The 17668-nt window shown below is 35.8% G+C and overlaps 1 protein-coding gene across 2 annotated transcripts in view; it reads left to right on the forward strand.

The window, feature by feature from the left end:
- UBN2 (ubinuclein 2) overlaps positions 1-10506 on the forward strand; it is a 77893-nt gene extending 67387 nt beyond the window's left edge. For both annotated transcript variants that reach the window (XM_070756011.1, XM_070756012.1), the window contains exons 15-17: positions 1875-2121; positions 5556-5645; positions 9132-10506. In XM_070756011.1, the coding sequence (XP_070612112.1) occupies positions 1875-2121; positions 5556-5645; positions 9132-9178 (384 nt within the window). In that variant the 3' untranslated portion in view covers positions 9179-10506. The remainder of the gene's footprint in view (positions 1-1874; positions 2122-5555; positions 5646-9131) is intronic.
- The last annotated feature ends 7162 nt before the right edge of the window (positions 10507-17668 follow it).

The raw sequence follows: 17668 nt of genomic DNA on the forward strand, positions 1-17668 counted from the left end.
AACGCCAGCATGTACCGCGTCTAGCAACATGTCTAGCCGCCGCCGTCGGTGCCTCGGTTCCGGAGCTCCGCCTCACAGCTGATCACCCTGCTGCCGCTGCTGAGAGAAAAAGAGATGGAGAGAGGGGGGAGAGAAAGAGATATCAAGAGAGGGAGAGAGAAAGAGAGAGGGAGAAAGGGAGGGTAGCAAGAGAGGGACAGAGAGAAAAGAGGGGGGATAGCAACAGGGAGAGAGAGAAAGAGAGAGGGAGAGAGGGGGAAGAGAAAGAGATAGCAAAAGAGGGAGAGAGAGAAAGAGAGGGAGAGAGGGGGGAGAGAAAGAGATAGCAAGAGAGGGAGAGAGAGAAAGAGAGAGGGAGAGAGGGGGGAGAGATAGAGATAGCAAGAGAGGGAGAGAGAGAAAGAGGGAGAGAGGGGGAGAGAAAGAGAGAAAGAGAGGGGGAGAGAGAGAGAAAGAGAGGGATAGAGGGGAGAGAGAAAGAGATAGTAAGAGAAGGAGAGAGAGGGAGAGAGGGGGAGAGAAAGAGAGAAAGCAAAAGAGAGAGAGAGAGAAAGAGAGAGAAAGAGAGGGAGAGAGAGGGGGGAGAGAGAAAGATAGAAAGACAGCAAGGGAGAGAGAGAAAGGGGGGAAGGAGAGTGAGGGAAATTGAGGGAGGGAAGGAGGGAGAGAGAAGGAGGGCAAAACAGAGAGGAAGGAAGGGAGAAACAAAGAGAGATGGAGAGAGAGGGGAAAGAAAGAGGAAGGAAGGGAGAGAGAGAAAGAGGGAGAGAGAGAAATAGAGCGAAAGGGAGGAAGAGAGATATTTTTTGTCCAAACTTCCCCCCCCCCCGCCACTCAATGTTCCCCAGGATTTTGTAAATGTGAATAATGTGCCGTGGCTCAAAAAAGGTTGGGAAACACTGGATTACAGGACTGCTAATGACCTTGCTATCCAACTATTGCTAATAAATGCCAAGCCGAATTGCAGTAGTTCACATCCATTTTCGGTAGATCAGAAACCTTGTTAGCTACAGATAGATATATTGTTCAGGCCACATTTGGATATCACAGCAGCAAGGTACAGTAGTTGGTACTGGAATTTTCCAGACTTAAACTTGCTGTGAGATTTCTGTTCCTGTACATTGGGATTTGGCTCCACTTTTACTCAGGATTTCATAATCTTCATGGCGATAATGACCTTTTTTCAGCTGCTTTTTGCCACAATACATATGAATGACATGGTATTAAATATTAGACATGGGGTGTGATGTTCTGCTGACTAGAAATTATGATCTCCCAATTTCTAGCCTGGTACCTTAACCACTACACCAGATTAGCGTTCAGTGATAGAAGTTAAAAGAGTTATACCATAAAATGATGGCAATTGTAACTTTCCAGAAACAGTCCCTTATTTAGCAATAAGCCTTACCTGGTATATAACTCACAAAAATGCACATGTAATATTTATTATGGAGAAGAATAAAGACTTTTTTACAGATTTGTACTATGTGGAGCAAAGAAGCCAACGTTTTATAAGCCTGTGTTCCAGAGCCTTTTCTTCTAATTTTCCAAAGCAATGCTTGGTGTAGTTTGAGTGGCCTTAAGTGCCGGCTGGACTATGATTCTGTAATGTTTCTGTCTAGCTGGGGAACCAGTGGTTGCCACCTCACCAAATGTAGTTTTTACATTTGCATTGTCAGTTATATTTATTGCAAGATAAAAGAGCCGAACAACATTTTCTATCATTTAAATGCTATCATGAATTAAGTAAGAAATGAATAAACTTTGCTGTAAACTATTGTTTCTAATGAATGTGAGAGAAGATAATGCTTAAATACCTTTAGTATGCTTTGGGTTGCTTCCAAAAGCCTTTAAAACATTTTTAATCTATGTAGTCAACAACAGGTGCATCATTACTGGCAAATGCTTCACCTTTGACTCTCATGGCATCACCATTGTCTGTAACCAGTCAGAATGTGACATCTACTCCATTGACTCCTTTTGGGATGCTGGGGAGTCTTGTTCCAGTGACTATGCCTTTTCAGTTTCCATTGGAGCTTCTTAGCTTTGGAACAGACACGGCTGGAGTGACAGCCACCTCGGGATCTACCTCAGCAGCTTTCCACCATAGTATAACTCAGAGTAAGTAAAAGTATTGTTGTTTTTTTACTATTTTTTCAGTAAATGTTTCTTTTATCAATGGCAAATTCTTTGAATTTTCTGCATTTGTTAGGAAATTGGTTTGTTGTTTATGCCTATAATTATTTCTCATTGTTCTCTTGGTGGCTTCATTGTCTCAGTTATGATGTGGCTATTAGAAGGTATTAGATGTCTTGGCTAGATGATTGGGTTGACTGCACAAGTGCATGGCTATTAGTATCCCAAAGGTGCTTTTTCACGAGGCGATTGGACTTCCTGGTTTTTCTTTGATGTTCAGTTTTTCAACCAAGAACCTTCTTCTGATTGGATGGTGAGGAATGGAAGGATTTAAAAAAAAAAATCTTGGAGGTTATTTATTTCTTTTTTAATTTTTTTAATTTTTTATTTCTTTATTAATTAAAAGCAAAATAAACAAGCCTTGTGTTTACAAATCTGCATATGGGTCTAAGACAATAGCATGGTTACAACAGGAAGAAAAAAAGAACAAAAAACAAACAACAAAAATACAAAAACATAGAAATGTTCACTTGATTAAAAATTAGAGAGAAAGCTCCCTTTCTCTCTTGGCTACCAAATTCTTATCTGTAACTTTTTCTCTTTTCAAAGAATATTTTGTCAGTTCTTCATATCGTTTAGCCCTGTTAAGGATTTATACTCTTTGCAGACAGCTGATCAGTTGCATTCTTTTAGCAGGTCTTTAAGGCCACCTGGAGGTTTATCTCAGTCCTCCGAGTCACCTGAGTGGTGAAATGGGTATGGAACTTTCTTGGAACTGTTGAAAGGACTATGTTATAGATTAGAGAGAGATGATGTTGTATCCTTCTCCCTCTGTTGTGAGAGGGCTGTTCAATTTTGACATAGATAGTCCCTTCTTTCAAACCAACAATCCTCTCTCTTCAAAATATGGACTTTGTTGTCTTCAAAAGACTGTCCTGTGTTTTAAATGCAGATGGACTGCTGAACCTAGTCCATATTCAACCTTTGTGCTAACAGACAATTTATCTTTGGAGCAAGCCTATAGTTAGGCATCACCAAGTCAGTTTCAGCTATTGCTGACTATATGGATAAATGCTCACTATCCTGACTACGGTACTTTTTAATAACTTTTACTTCTTCCAAACTCATTCTGTAATTTCTTTGATTCTATCTATACATCTTATCCATTGTTGTTGTTTTCTATTTACCTTGACATTGGCAATTTCCTTTCTAATATTTGCTTGAATTACTGCTTCAGCAGTAATTGGTATTATCTCTGACCAGTTCTGGCTAACTAGTAGCTGAAATGTTGAGTAATTGGGAGAACTGGCAAATATCCATCCCTGCCCCCATCCATTTGCTGCCTCCTCAGCTGAGCTGGGTCTCCTTTTGTTGCCCTGCACAAGAGAGCGGAGCTGGAAAGTAGATTAGTGGAGTGGACAGAGAATGGGGATTTTGAAGTATCTTTCCCCTGCCATGCCAACCATGTCAACCACGTTATGCTCACAGAACCAGTAGTAAAAAAAAATTGAATCCCACCAAGCATACTAGATTCTAGTTGCAAATCATTGCAACAGGGAAGGAAACAATCTTTATTGGTCCAGGAGCATTTGATGGATTCTTTTTTTTAAAGTAAACAACTGCCCTCAATCAAATCTATACTCCTTTAATAAACAAATGCTTTCCAACTATAGATTTGTTTGAAGTCATTCATTCATTCATCCATTCATTCAAATTTATCTACTTCTTTTTCTATGTATGTTCTCTCTTCAGTGTTTAGTTTTACAGCTGTGCATTAGGTGTGAAGTAAGTGAACACTACACTGCTGGAGGTGAGGGCCACTCCCATACTCCTGCCCTTCTGGAAGAGCCTTGTGTCCCTGATAATGCTACGTTGGGAGTGGTTGATGGGATATAAAGAAGATCCCTCCCCCCATGTTGCTCATCCTTTTAATTTTTAGATTCTTCTTTAATCCTCTTAATTTTAATAATTTTGAAATATTTTTTTACCTTTTTATTATATTGTAAGTTGATGAGAGTCACTGTAATGAAATATGTGGCCTATAAATTAAATAAATAAGTAAGCAAAAACTTATTTCCACTTGTAAATTCTTCAGATCGTATTTTGCTGGTATACCTATCCTAAGCTTAACTTGTAAATTCCAAATAAATCATAATCTTTTCTACAGTCTGTATCACACTGATGTGATGCTATTGCTTATTATTTTGCTTCCTGTACATAGTCGATTTAGTGCTTTAAATATATATTGGCATACATTACAGGGATTAGGAATGGATATTATTATATTGCCCAGTTCAAAATGTGTGATCCCAGCTTCCACCATTTCTCCAACTTTTGCTTTTCAGTTTCTGATTAATAGCACTGTGTCTTTTCTTGATATAGTACCTTCTGCTGAAGCTTTCCTTTTAAATTTGTCTCAATTGTCTTCATTTTCTTCTTTCATAGCATTTTAGTTAATGTAAATTAATGCATAACATTGATATATTTATTGGATATCTATAGTTTTAATAGATCTAACAATGTTTAATAGATGCTTAACAATGTCCTTTTTTTGAGTATTGTTGCCTTTATTGTTTGCCATGCAAACTTTTCCTTCATAGGTAGTCCTCAATTTACACCCACAGTTGAGCCCAAAATTGCTGTTACTAAGCAGGACAGTTGTTAAGTGAATTTGCCCCATTTTACAACTTTCCATAATTGGTTCTTGCCACAGTCAATCACTGCAGTGATTAAGTTAGTAACATGATTGTTAAGTGAAATTGGTTTCCCTGTTGACTTTGCTTGTCAGAAGGTCAATGAAGGCACCACATGACTGCAGCTCACTGCAATCCTCATAAATACCTGCCAATTGTCAAACATACAAAATTTAGTCTCATGTTGACAGCAATGACGCAACAGTCATGTGAAAAACAGTCATTACGTCACTTTTTTCCGTGCTGTTGTAACTTCAAATGGTCACTGAAAGAATGGTTGTAAGTCGAGGATTACCTGTATATGGAGTCATGCCCTGAACGAGTCATTCTATTCCATTTTCTGATAAAGGAGAATGTTTGTAGCTCAGAATTGAAATGGGTGGTGGGTGGTGATGGTGGTATAGTGTTTGGTGCGCTCTGAGCTGGTTGCTTTCTTTCAGTTATTTAATTATCCAAGTTAGGCAATACCCCAATCAAAGAACTGCCAAACAAGCTATCAGTAAACAGTCCAATCAACTGCTAACACCAATGATGTTACCTAGTCTGGGTAATGAAATGTCTGCTAGAAAACAACCAATCTCAGAGAGCACCTTAAGTATCCAGTATTGTAACTTCATTTCTACTTTGACAATTTCAAGGTTTTTGCAGAGAAGCACAGAAAACTATGACCATGTTAATTTTAAGATTATATCTGGGTTTTTTCCCGTCTTTTGTGTACCGTGTCAGATTTATTGAAGGGTTTACAGTCAGGAGCTCAGCATTCAGCAGCACTGTCTCATACGTCTCTGCCTGCTCATTTACAGCAAGCTTATTCAGGTAAGAAAATATATTTTTCCCATTTTTCTATAGAGAAACCAGCACGCACGCACACAGTACACTTTCTACAGTGATAAAAATGTCTTAAGACCAATTTTGACAAATGCAACAACTTTCTCAGAAGCATGGCAGGATTCCCTTTACTCAATGTGAATCTCTTAGAGATGTTCTAATTTGCAGGTCTAATTTGATTTGAACAGGAGATTGGATTCAGTTACATGAAATACAGTGTAGCCTTTGGTAATTGCCTGTTAAGTTCTAAGAAAAAACATTCTGTTGAAATATGATTAAAAAGGGTCAACGTTCAAGACTATTGAATGTTACTGCTTCTGTAATCAGATACTAGGATACTTTCTATGGGTTGGGGTTACATATTACATTAAGTCATGGTTTGTTGTTACCTTGATTCGTGAAACAAATCATAGGGGTCTAACTCAGTCATGAAGTAAGCACCAAACCATAATATACAGTGACAATGGCTAGTCAGTCTTATTTTTTCAGAGAATAAGACACACTGTTTCCCCCTAAAAAAGGGTGGAAATGGCGGTGCATCTTATACACTGAACACATCAATTTTTGTCCTCCAAAACCCTGCCCCACATGTCCTGTTTTTGCGATAAACAAGCCAGTTCTTGCGGAAAACGGGGTGTGCAGACGATTTGGGAGGCCTGCAAAGTGCTCCTGGGTATTAGAGAGGGCAAAAACGCAACATGTGAGGAGTTTGGGAGATGAAAAACAGGCCTGTTTTTTGCTAAAGTGGGCCTGTTTTTTGCAGAAACTGGGTGTGTAGAGGGTTTTGGAGGCCTCTAGAGTGATCCTGGGGGCTGGGGAGGGGAAAAAATAAGCAAAAACAAGTCCAGGGGTTTTTTTTTGTTGTTGTTTTGTTTTTGCCAAAACGAAGTTGCTTTTGCCCTCCTGGAGCCCATTATGACATGGAGCGTCTCCTGCAGCCGGGCCGGGCCAGTGTCTCAAGGCTGAGAGAAAGTTGTGCGTCTTCCTGAGCAACCTAGCCACCCCGAGTCTACGAAGAGGGGTGGCATACACATTTAATAAATAAAATAAAATAAACCTAGGTGCGTGCAGCACCAACAGGGGCCCAAAGAAGAAGCAAGTAGAGGAGCGTTTCTCTCCCACTCTGGAACACGGAGCAAGTCTCTATCCGCCACTGTCGCCCTTACCTTCTCAGGGCAGGTGAAGAATGACTGGGAGGGGAGGGGGAGGGACAGGGCCAACCAGTGGTGGGTTTAGCTGACAGGAAGCCACAGCAGGGGGACGAAAAAGCTTCATTTATCTAGTAACCTGAAATGACTCTTGATTTAAATCATATGGTACAAAGCACCCAAAGAAGAGGAAAGAACAACATTGGGGGGGGGGGGGGGGGGAGCCACAATCTTCACCTGTTTTGGGAACTGGTTCAAAAGGGAACACACACACACACACACGAGACAGAGACAGAGACAGAGAGGCAGAGATGAGAGATAGATGACAGAAAGAGAGAGAGAGGGAGAAAGAGAGAGATACAGAGGTCTTCAAACGTGGCAACTTTAAGACTTGTGGACTTCAACTCCCAGAATTGGCTGGCTGGAGAATTCTGGGAATAGTAAGTCCACAAGTCTTAAAGTTGCCCAGTTTGAGGACACCAGGATGAGAGAGGGAGGGAGGGAGAAAGAGAAATGTGAGACAGAGTTTCCCAGAGAAAAGAAAATATTGGGAGCCACAAAATCTTGGTAGGCGTGGCTGGGGAATCATGTGACTGGGCGGAAGTGGATGAGATGAGTTGGCCATGCTCACTCAGATTTTATGGCTCCCGTGTTTTCTGTGGGAAATGGGTCCAAATGGTTCTTTGAGTGTTTAAAGTTGCAGGCCTTTGGGCAAGTCCAAAAAGCAATGCTTTTTCAAATCCTATTGTCAACAAAGTTTCGAAACACAGCCCTAAAATAATATTAATTAACCAACATAAAACTCATACCTATTTATTTATTTTTGTCCCATCTTAAATCCTTCAGTTCTCTCTGTTCTTTAATACCTACTTGAAGGCACTGGGAGATTATTATATCCAATTATAAATCAGCACCCTGAGTTGGGTTAGCAATATGATTGAAGACTTTTCTAGGTGTTTGAACTCAACCAAGAAATAGTTGCTCTATTTTTAATCAAGGCTTTCAACCACATGGCTGTTTCTTTGAGAGGTAACACTGGCTTTGAGAGAGAGCAGGTCTGTGACCCAGAAATTCTCTTGGATTCAGTGTGTCAATTCCTTGGAAGAGTTTCACAATGGTAACTCATGATGTTGAACTTAGTTAAACTACTACAAAGAACTGTTAGTTGGAAGAGGGAAAGGCCTGGAAGGTCAGGAAGAAGAGATGCTAGGAAGGCAATGATCAGACAAAAGGGTCTTGAGCTCAAGTGAAGAAAGTAATGTGAGGGAAAAAATCCTCCCTAATTCTCACAGAGCTAGAGGGGAGGAGGAAGCAGATCAGATTTGCCAGATTTTTAAAACTACAGTAGTCCCTCGCTATACCGCGCTTCACCTACTGCGGCTTCACTTCATCGCGGGTTTCTGAGGAAGTCGATCGGCAGATTTAAACAGCCCGCCGAACTCGATCGGCAGGTTTAAAAAAAAAATATCTAAAATTGTAAATACTGTATTTAAATACTGTATCTAAAATAAATACTGTGTGGGAAGGGTTTATAAACACTTAAAACAATGAAAACTTACCAAACAATTACAATATAAATACTTAAATAAGTACTATCAGTCGATAAATTCCCCATCGTGGATTTCACCTATCGCGGCCAGGTCTGGAACGTAACACCAGCGATAGGTGAGGGACTACTGTACATCTGTTAATTTTTGAGCCTGGTCTATCACATAGAACGGACAGGCCCTCTAAAAATCACTATGAAGAAGGCAGCAACCTGCCTGTTAATGGAAATCAGAAACACATTGTAACTGTGCTGCAGTCTCTGGTTTATTCCTGTAACTTTCTGGGTATAATTTAATTAAGCTTTTTTATCCATAAAGTTTAATGTGGCTTGACATCAAGTTACTTCAAGGAATACTTCCTCCAGATAGAGTTGGCCTACATATAATATGTGCATTTTGGGGGAAATTGCTTGTGATTCTTTATTTTTATGAAGTTGTGCGCACTGCAGCTAGGAGAAGGTGTTTCTCTTTCATGACTTCACATTATGAAATAGGCTGCCCATGAAAGCTAGATTCACTTTAATATTAAAAAGTAAATTAAATTAACTGTTAAGATGATAGTATCATGGGATCTTTTAAATGTTTCTTCAATTTAGCTTGACTGTTGATTGATTGTGGGTATGCTTGTTTATTCTTCAGACATTTTTTAAAAAATCAATTATATTTATTTTCTATATTTTGTGTACCACCAAGGATCAGATGCTTGCAGTGATAGATAAATTTGTATATTATCATTTCTCTTTTATGAATTGCTTTCTCTTTTTCATCCTCAATTCTAGATGGCCAAAGCAAAGTGGATACTAAGTTACAGAGGAAAACCCAGTGATGTCCTGCTAAATAAGGGAATAAATGTGGTTCTACTTTGCTGATGGAGAATGACCAGTTGGGAAAGTGCTTACATGGACACAGAGCTGCTGTTTCTGTCAATGTTTACATATTCTGATCCTAAGCACTGTGGTGAGGACAAAAAAAAATACTTGATCAAAGAGAGAAGAAAAAGGAGGAAAGTGTTCTTATAAAATAATTCATAGTTTGATTTTGTTTTCGGGACAGTTCTCAAAGCCTTTTATCCCAATTGTCTCAGAAAGGGTTGGCCAAACAGGTTCAGTTGTCAAACCTACAGCAACCCAAACCTTTTCACAGGCTGATGTCTGATAAAGGAACTATGAAAGGAAAGTAGACATCTGTATCCACCATGCAAGTAAGGCCACCCACCCTATTCAGCCATGTGGAGGCATCAGGAAAGTCTAAAAGCTATAGCAGTTAGAAACATTCTCTGCAAGTTTGAATAAGGTGAAGTATAGGGGAGAAAAAGTGTTTTATATCAGCATAAAAGGAAGTACACATTTCTCTACCCAAAACCAAGGCTACTTGTTTGCTCTTTGAAGAGCCTGAAAATTATCCATAATTTGCTTTGGGTAATATTTTCCCTAAATACTGTAACTGGTCAGGACAGAGAATTTTCTATTTCAGATAAAAAAAATTAAAAATGGAGAGTGTTTTGTAATCACACACATTTCAGTGGAGCTTAAAATGTTGCTTTAAGTATCAAAATTTCAGATACAAGATTAGCATGAATTGGCTTTATCAGAGCATACCTTTGTTTTCAGTATCTTTGATGGAAGATTTATTTTATCACTTCTAGATTTGCTGAAACATTTCAGAGTTGCCTTATTTTTCATATACTGATAGAATGTAGAAATATTCCGTTTCTCTCCTTTGTGAAGATAGTTTTGGATTCTTCTTCCTCTTCTATAAGCTTTGAGAAGATATGTGCTGTATTGATTCCTTACAGCTTTTAAGAAAGACATTTTATCAGAACTGTTCAAAGCTCTCTCCAAAGAGTTTAGTTGAGGTGCCTTCTGTTCAGGCTTTAACATTCTTATTCCCAGTATATTTTAAATCTGCTAAGCTGGGAGATACTTGATTTGTTGTTGCTTGAACATACAACTCGTAGGCTGGCTTTGATTTTGAAACCATTATGTTAGAGTCTAGGAAAGAAATGTAGGAACTGCTTTGTATTGCACTCATTAATTAATACAGAAGAAATGTATTTCAAGATGTAATTCTGGGAGAAAAAGTCAAAACAATGTCACATTATATTGTAAACGTTTCAGTGGAGGTCAAATATAGAAATCATAGTTTCATCCCAAACTGAAGCCTTTTCTTTAATTTAAATGTAATATTTTATTTTTAGTAAGAGTTGTTTTTTTAAACATTCCTGGCGATATGGTCATCATCCAGCAGAAATATGTACATATACCTCCATGTTTTGCTGGAGGCTTATTTGATTCCAACTGTAATCTCTTGTGCTGCTCTAAAGGGAAACCATATTTTAAAAAGACAACTAGCTGTATCAACTATTGAGCAGCGTTAATTGCTTCAGTATGAAACTCAGTAATATTTATGGCTTCCTATAGAATTCTACTTCTTATGTGCATATAGTTTTACTGTTTGGTGGCCAAAATAATTCTTCTGCTGTTTTGTGACAGACATATATTTAATTATCAAGTTTACAAAGATACGTTATTTCATCTTACAAAGCCAGGTAGCTAATATTACTGATTCAGATTACTACTTATCATATTTGTAAAACGTGTATATTTAAATAATATATAATATAAACATAGTAACTGAATGTTGGATTGATCATATTAATTTTTTAAAAAAAACTTGCACAAAATACGAATTAAAAATAGTGTCGAAACAATCTTGATACAAGGTAAACAAAGGGCTTTTAAAAACATAACTATGATAGTTTTATAGAAGAAACTACTAAGTTCAGAATGTTTTTTTGCATTAGCAAAGCCTTCCTTTCTTCTCCCTTCAATATTAATTGCTTAATTTTATTATCTTGATTGATTTCATTTGAAAGGCAAGCAAAATATTCTCCATGAGCATATCCTACAAATAGCCAAATATACAGTTCTTACTGAGACTTACTGTTATAGAAGTTGTTTCCTTTTGGCAATTTAAAATCTGTGTATTTTAGCATGTACACACATGTGCACATATGAATTAAAAAATACATTTGGAAGAAAAGACTTAAAATAAAAATATATATTTGAAACAATGGTCTTAAAATATCATAAAAATGAAATCTCTTTTAAAAAGAGCATAAGACCCTGACATTCCATATTACATTATAAAAACTAAATATTAAGTAGTTAGTAACTTGCAGATTTAGTTTTCCCTTATGCACAATGATAAAAGGTGTAAAAGGTAAAACATTTTTAAATAGAGATTTACCTTTTTATTCCACACATTTTCCCTTTTAGAAATAATACACAGTATATAATATAATAGAATTAGGAGTTATATGTTTCTGATTATGTTTTTCCATAAATTTAAAACGAAGTATTTGGTAGCAGAAAACGGTTTATGTTAAAAGAGTGAAAATTTTCTCATAAAACCAAATAACACAAGTGGCTTTCTTGTTGCTCTTCAATATTTCTCATGTAGAATTTAATGAAAGCACATTAATTGATTTGAATTTATGTTTCTTATTAAGTGGCATACAGTTGGGGCCTCTTTGTTTTGCTAAATATCTGAAGAGAGTGCAGCTCTTTTCAGCTTAATAGCAAGCTTGGAGCAGGGGTCTCCAACCTTGGGAACTTTAAGCCTGGCGGACTTCAACTCCCAGAATTCTCCAGCAAATAGCTTTAGCAAAGCTGGCTGGAGAATTCTGGGAGTTGAAGTCCTCCAGGCTTAAGGTTCCCAAGGTTGGAGAGCTCTGATCTAGAGACATAATGCTGTGAAAGAAGTGATAGAACACAATTGCTTCTGATGTTCTCAGTAAAACAAGATTTTTATTATTAGAATAAATCTAAATGATAACTCCATGAGCTTCTCTTCAATATGGACATAAGGACATAAAGAAAAGAAGATAATCAGAACTGAAAAGAGCAGATAGAATATCAGTACCATTACAATAAGAAAGATATACTTCCTGCACAGCAATTTTTAATTTAGATATTTTTAACTGCCTAGTTTGTCTTAAAATGTATTTGGAGAGTTAAATAGCTCTTACATTAAATCTGTTCAGTATTCACAAGCAATAAAAGGTAAAGTTTTCATTTCTGAATTTAAATTATTTTGAGAGTTAGGGCTAAAATTGTGGCTAAAATTACACCGAGCCTCAAATATAAGCAATAATTTTGACATACAGGTTTTGAATTTCAGAATCATTTAAATTATGTGTTTCTAGTCCCAATGGGGACAGTTAGCAATTCCTTAGGTTACCTTGGATCTTTATGAAGTACGGAGAAAGGATATAAACAGTGAACAAAGAAAGAACTGTCTTAACAATGCAAATTTTCACCCCCAAGGAAATATCTGATGACTTAAAATCATTCCTTTTTCAGCCTTTTATGTTGCTTTGTCTCTAGCAAGACAGATGGGAATGTTGAGTCAAAATCTCAGGTGTGGGTGCTGTGGGTTTGACATCTGTTTCCATGAAATTAGGGTTTAATTTATTCAGTAGGCTATGAATGGGGCAGGTAATCATGGTATACTTCTTCAAACTCTTACCTAACTAATCTAACCTCCATTTAGCCTCTCCATTTGATCCAAAGCAGTTGATATTAGAATAATTCTCAAATCCAAAACTACCATCAGTTATATTGAATCATAGGTGATAGTTTGTTAGGACTCAGTTATTTACTATGTTTGCTGCTACATTCATTAAAATATTTTTGATTATATTTATAAATACATTTAAATCTAGTTTACACAGTGATTTTTAGAACTGCCCAGAAAAAAATTAGGATGTTAGTTTTATGGAATGTTGACAAATGATATAATTATTAGTCTTATTTTTGAACTTTTCAGAATAGTAGTGCAGGAAAAAAAATCATGTTAAATTTTGGAAAGTTTTTTTTTTACCTAACTACAGTAGTTACATAACTTGTTGGAAGTCACAGAACACTTTTTATTTTCCAAAATCTTAACACCAAGATTAGAGTAATAAATAAATATCATAAAATGTTTATGCAATTATAATTGTATGACCTTTAGATTTTTTTATATATCTACTTTAGTTCTATCTCTAAATGGAGTTACTCCTCCAACTTACTTGATTCAGGCTTTTGGTTAAGTGCCTTTTTGTTTTTGTTCCCTCTTAACCCCACAAAGTATATTCAGAGGTCCTAAGTGTTTGGAGATATTTGGAAAGTCCTTGATCCTGCCCAAATGACTTTATGTTGTTAAAATAACTTTACCCTTCTGTAATTCGTGTTCAGTATATGTAATGTTATAACTGCTGTTGCATAACTGTCATTCTTACATGCTTGTTTTTTGCACACAGCACTATTTTCCTTACGTTGAATCTGTTTTTTGTAATATTAATGTTTACTTCTGAAAATGAACTTTGGCACAATTTATAAACAGTGTATTTGAGCAACTGTAATGAAGTGGTTGATAGTACACTAAGCCATTTCCACTGGAGTTTCAGATTGTAACTTAAAATACCAGTCTAATAATCATAGTGTTAAACCAGCCATTCTAAAATTTGGCATTTTCCCCTGTGACAGAGAAAGAGCAGAATACTTCACATTAAAAATGTTATAAATAATTTATATTTGAATGGTTACATAATAGTAGACAATAAAATATTTTATATTTCTGTAATAAAAATATTTTCATATGGCCTCTGATGCCTGGAGAAGCCTATTGCTTCACCCTAGGAAGCTGCCTGCTGATGGTGACAGTGATTTAATCTTCTGAATTAAAATTTTTAGTTTTCCATGCACCAAATACAGTGAGAGCTTCTTTGCATTGCTTAGATACATTTTAAAAATGCTTTAAGTAAGAAATTGGCTAAATCAAAGAATATCAGTACTGTATACAGTACTTTTAGGCAAAAAAAATCACAGCAAAATTTCACTGTTTTTTTACCTAATCTGTTGCCAAAATCTGTGGCAAATGTGCGAATGCAACCCACTGATCAAAATAAGTAACCATACAATTTAAAATTTTTATTGTATTGGCAAAACTTTTAACTTTTTAAAACTACAATATATTATTACTAAGGTTCTACTGATATTTAAAACAAATGTAAGTTGCATTCTATTTCAAATCAATTCTGAATGGATGGTTGTATACTCAAATAATATTGAATACTGCTAAAAATGAAATAACTATCTTTTGTTAAGATAAAGCAATTGGTATGATTGAGGAATATAAAGTATTTTATGTAATCAGTTAACATGTTTCTAATTGCAATGACAGTTAAAAGAGGAGGCTGAATTTCCTGCAAGAGTCTAAAGAAACTTCCTTATAGCAAGGAAATTCTTACGAAAGGGATCAGTTGTCATGCTGAAGTTTATTGTAAACTATATATTTGGTTTTCAAAATTAAGTTTTTACAACTTTTAACCATTTGTTCCTATTTTTAAGAATTATTTTCTGAATGTATTTCTCAGGACACTATTGCTTAGGGTTTTTTAATATATCTTTTAACAATCTTTAGATGTTGAAGAAACTTGTGTTGACACTTGAAGAAATCACCTAGAATAATCCATTTAGATATTAATTTGATCTAGGCTTAAGCACCTGGAAAATGACTGGCAGAAGTGAATGCCTCCATAACAATTATTTCAGATACCAGAAATAATGTAGATCAGGATAAACTGCAATATGGAGAGCTGAGAAAGGAATACCTGGTGACCTAGAACAGGGGTGTCAATCTTGCAACTCACAAGCCAGATGTGTCACGTGCTGGCCACGTCCACCCCTGGTTTAGCAAAGGGAGGGAGTTGCAATATGTCACATGATGACATATCATCAAAAGTTTGACACTCCTGATCTAGAAGATTCTTCTGCCAGCCCTCTTGCAGATATCTAAATCTGAATCCATCCCAATATTTATATAATTAACAGTTTCTTTTAATTTAATTTTGTTCAGTCATGCCTGTCAGAAAACTAGGATTCTCATCAGTTTCATCTGGGGCAATTTTTGTTCAATGAAATATCTTTGTTCTATATAACAAACATATTTCTGGAGCTTTGTATCCCAATTATAATTCTTTAATCTTTGCAGTGCTCCTGAAACAATATAAGCAATGTATACTTTGTGTTATAAAACTTTGCCTTTTATTATACATTAGACATTTTAATTTGGTGTGGTAAAAGGGAAAATATTTGATTGTCGTCACATATTGGAATAGTTGAGAAAAGTTAGCTAATTTAAAAGTAAAGATTGTAGGTAAGGCTCTCAGACCTTAGAGATGGTTGATCTTTAGTACAATAGCATTTTATTTTCAGCATTGCCTTTCTCTGTAATGTTTTAATTTGACTTTAGCAGTCAGTAAAATTGCTTATTACAAAACTCCATATTTAGTATTAGAGATATTTCCCCCCGGCTATTGTTAGTATCTACCCAAAGAAACATGACAAAGCTTTTTGAATGTGTGTATTATGAAAATATTTTTGTAAAAGTGAAATTAAATTTTAAATAGCAGGAACATTTTCACCACAATGATACGGTTCTGAGAGACTAGGTTTTTAAAATCTGATGGGGATATCCTTTTACTGACTATAATAAAAAATGCAGATAAAGAACAATCTTCCATTTGAAATTAGTAAATCTATAAGTAGATAAATGTTTCACCTGTACAAAGAGAAGACAAATAGTTATTTAGATCTCCATTCAGATAGATCCTTCTTTAAAGAAGTGATCTGAATATCTTTCTTCTTTGGCACCTTTCAGCAGTGGATTGAAGAATCCAAAGAATTAAACATCATATTGTAGAAGCTGGTGCTCTTTTTTGCATGTATTGTCAGTCAAAAACATTTGCTTAAAATAAATTTTATTTAAATTGCTGAGCAGTGTTACATATTGCATCCATCATCAAACATGTTTTAATCATATTCCGTACTTAAGTATCACAATTTAAAATTAAAAACATGTTAGGATTTTCCAAGCTGTAAGATAAATTCTGCAATTGGACATTGATGTGTCATTCTAAAAAGAACATGCTTTTCATAAATTGAAATGCAGCTTTCAAGTTAAACAAATCTAAAAATTCTATTTTAGTATTTTTCTTCTGGTGGAAACAATATTTCTGAATTACTTTCTCAATATTCAGCAAAAAAGCGTAAAAAAATACCTGGTTAGCCATACAAAACAAAGAGACATCATTATTGACAAAATTGATCCACTGGTAGTCGTGGAACATGGTTATAGATACCCTAATGACTTATTTTAAAGTACCTATTTTTATCAAGTTAGTGGTGCTATAATTATCCATGTCTGGGAAACATATCTGAAGCAGTTATTCTATTCTGTGTATAGCTTGGCTCTATCTTTGAACCTGAGTATTTCTAAAATTAATGGAAGGTTTGAACCATGTGGGAAGAATATTTGTCTTCCTTGTGACATGTTTTCCGTGCAACAAATATGTAGCTGCTCTCAATAAGAGGGCTTGTATAATTATACACATTAGTTACTTGTGCCAACTGCTTTTTGGCTTACTTTTTACCAACCTGTGTTCTACCAACCTGAAAAATTTAAAACAATAATTGATCTTTTTCTCCTATTTCAATTATTCCAAACACAATATTTGAATTATTTTTTTCCATAATAATCTCAGGACCTGAAAGATTGTAACATAGTGTGTCTTAAAAGATGTATTGCACCAGCCATGAATTTTGTAAATAACCCTTTCATTCTCTTTTTTATAAATATCTGTTTTAAAGTATGTTAGGCTCTTTATCAGAAGACCTGATGCCTGCTTACTTTCCATGAAAAACTGGAATACAGAAAAGGGAAAGCTGCTGCCACAAAAAGCCTATGCCAATTCTGAATGTATATTCAGGTCCTTTACAGTTTCAAAATACAGTTAAATTAACTGGGAAACAAATGCTTTCCTCTTAGTATACTGTAGTTTATAATATCAGGGGCCTGAAAACTCAAATGGTGAATAGCATATATTTACTCCAAAAACTCATGGGTTGAGTTTTCTAGAAGAGTGGTTTTTTTCTTCAGTGGTTTTCCTGCTTCTATAATCCAGGAATTACTATTACTATTTCAATTTCACTTTTTCAAACAGGGTGTGGATTATTCTTTTGGCTGGAGACTTCATCTGAGAATCCATCTATAGTTAATTAGCAGATATTTGATCAGAAGTGATCAGTTTGAGTGTTCAAACTGAGAGTAGATGTGCCTGTCTTTAAATGTGGCAGGAGTTTCATGAGTGTTTTTCTTTTGTATGTGTCATGTGTCTGTGCTGTATTAAATAAAGAGGAATGTACATACACTTTGTGTGGTTGGTATATGTTATTATAAACTATTTTGCACATCTTAATTTGGTAATGTG

Source organism: Erythrolamprus reginae, chromosome 6 (genome assembly GCF_031021105.1).
Source record: "Erythrolamprus reginae isolate rEryReg1 chromosome 6, rEryReg1.hap1, whole genome shotgun sequence".
NCBI lineage: Eukaryota > Metazoa > Chordata > Lepidosauria > Squamata > Dipsadidae > Erythrolamprus > Erythrolamprus reginae.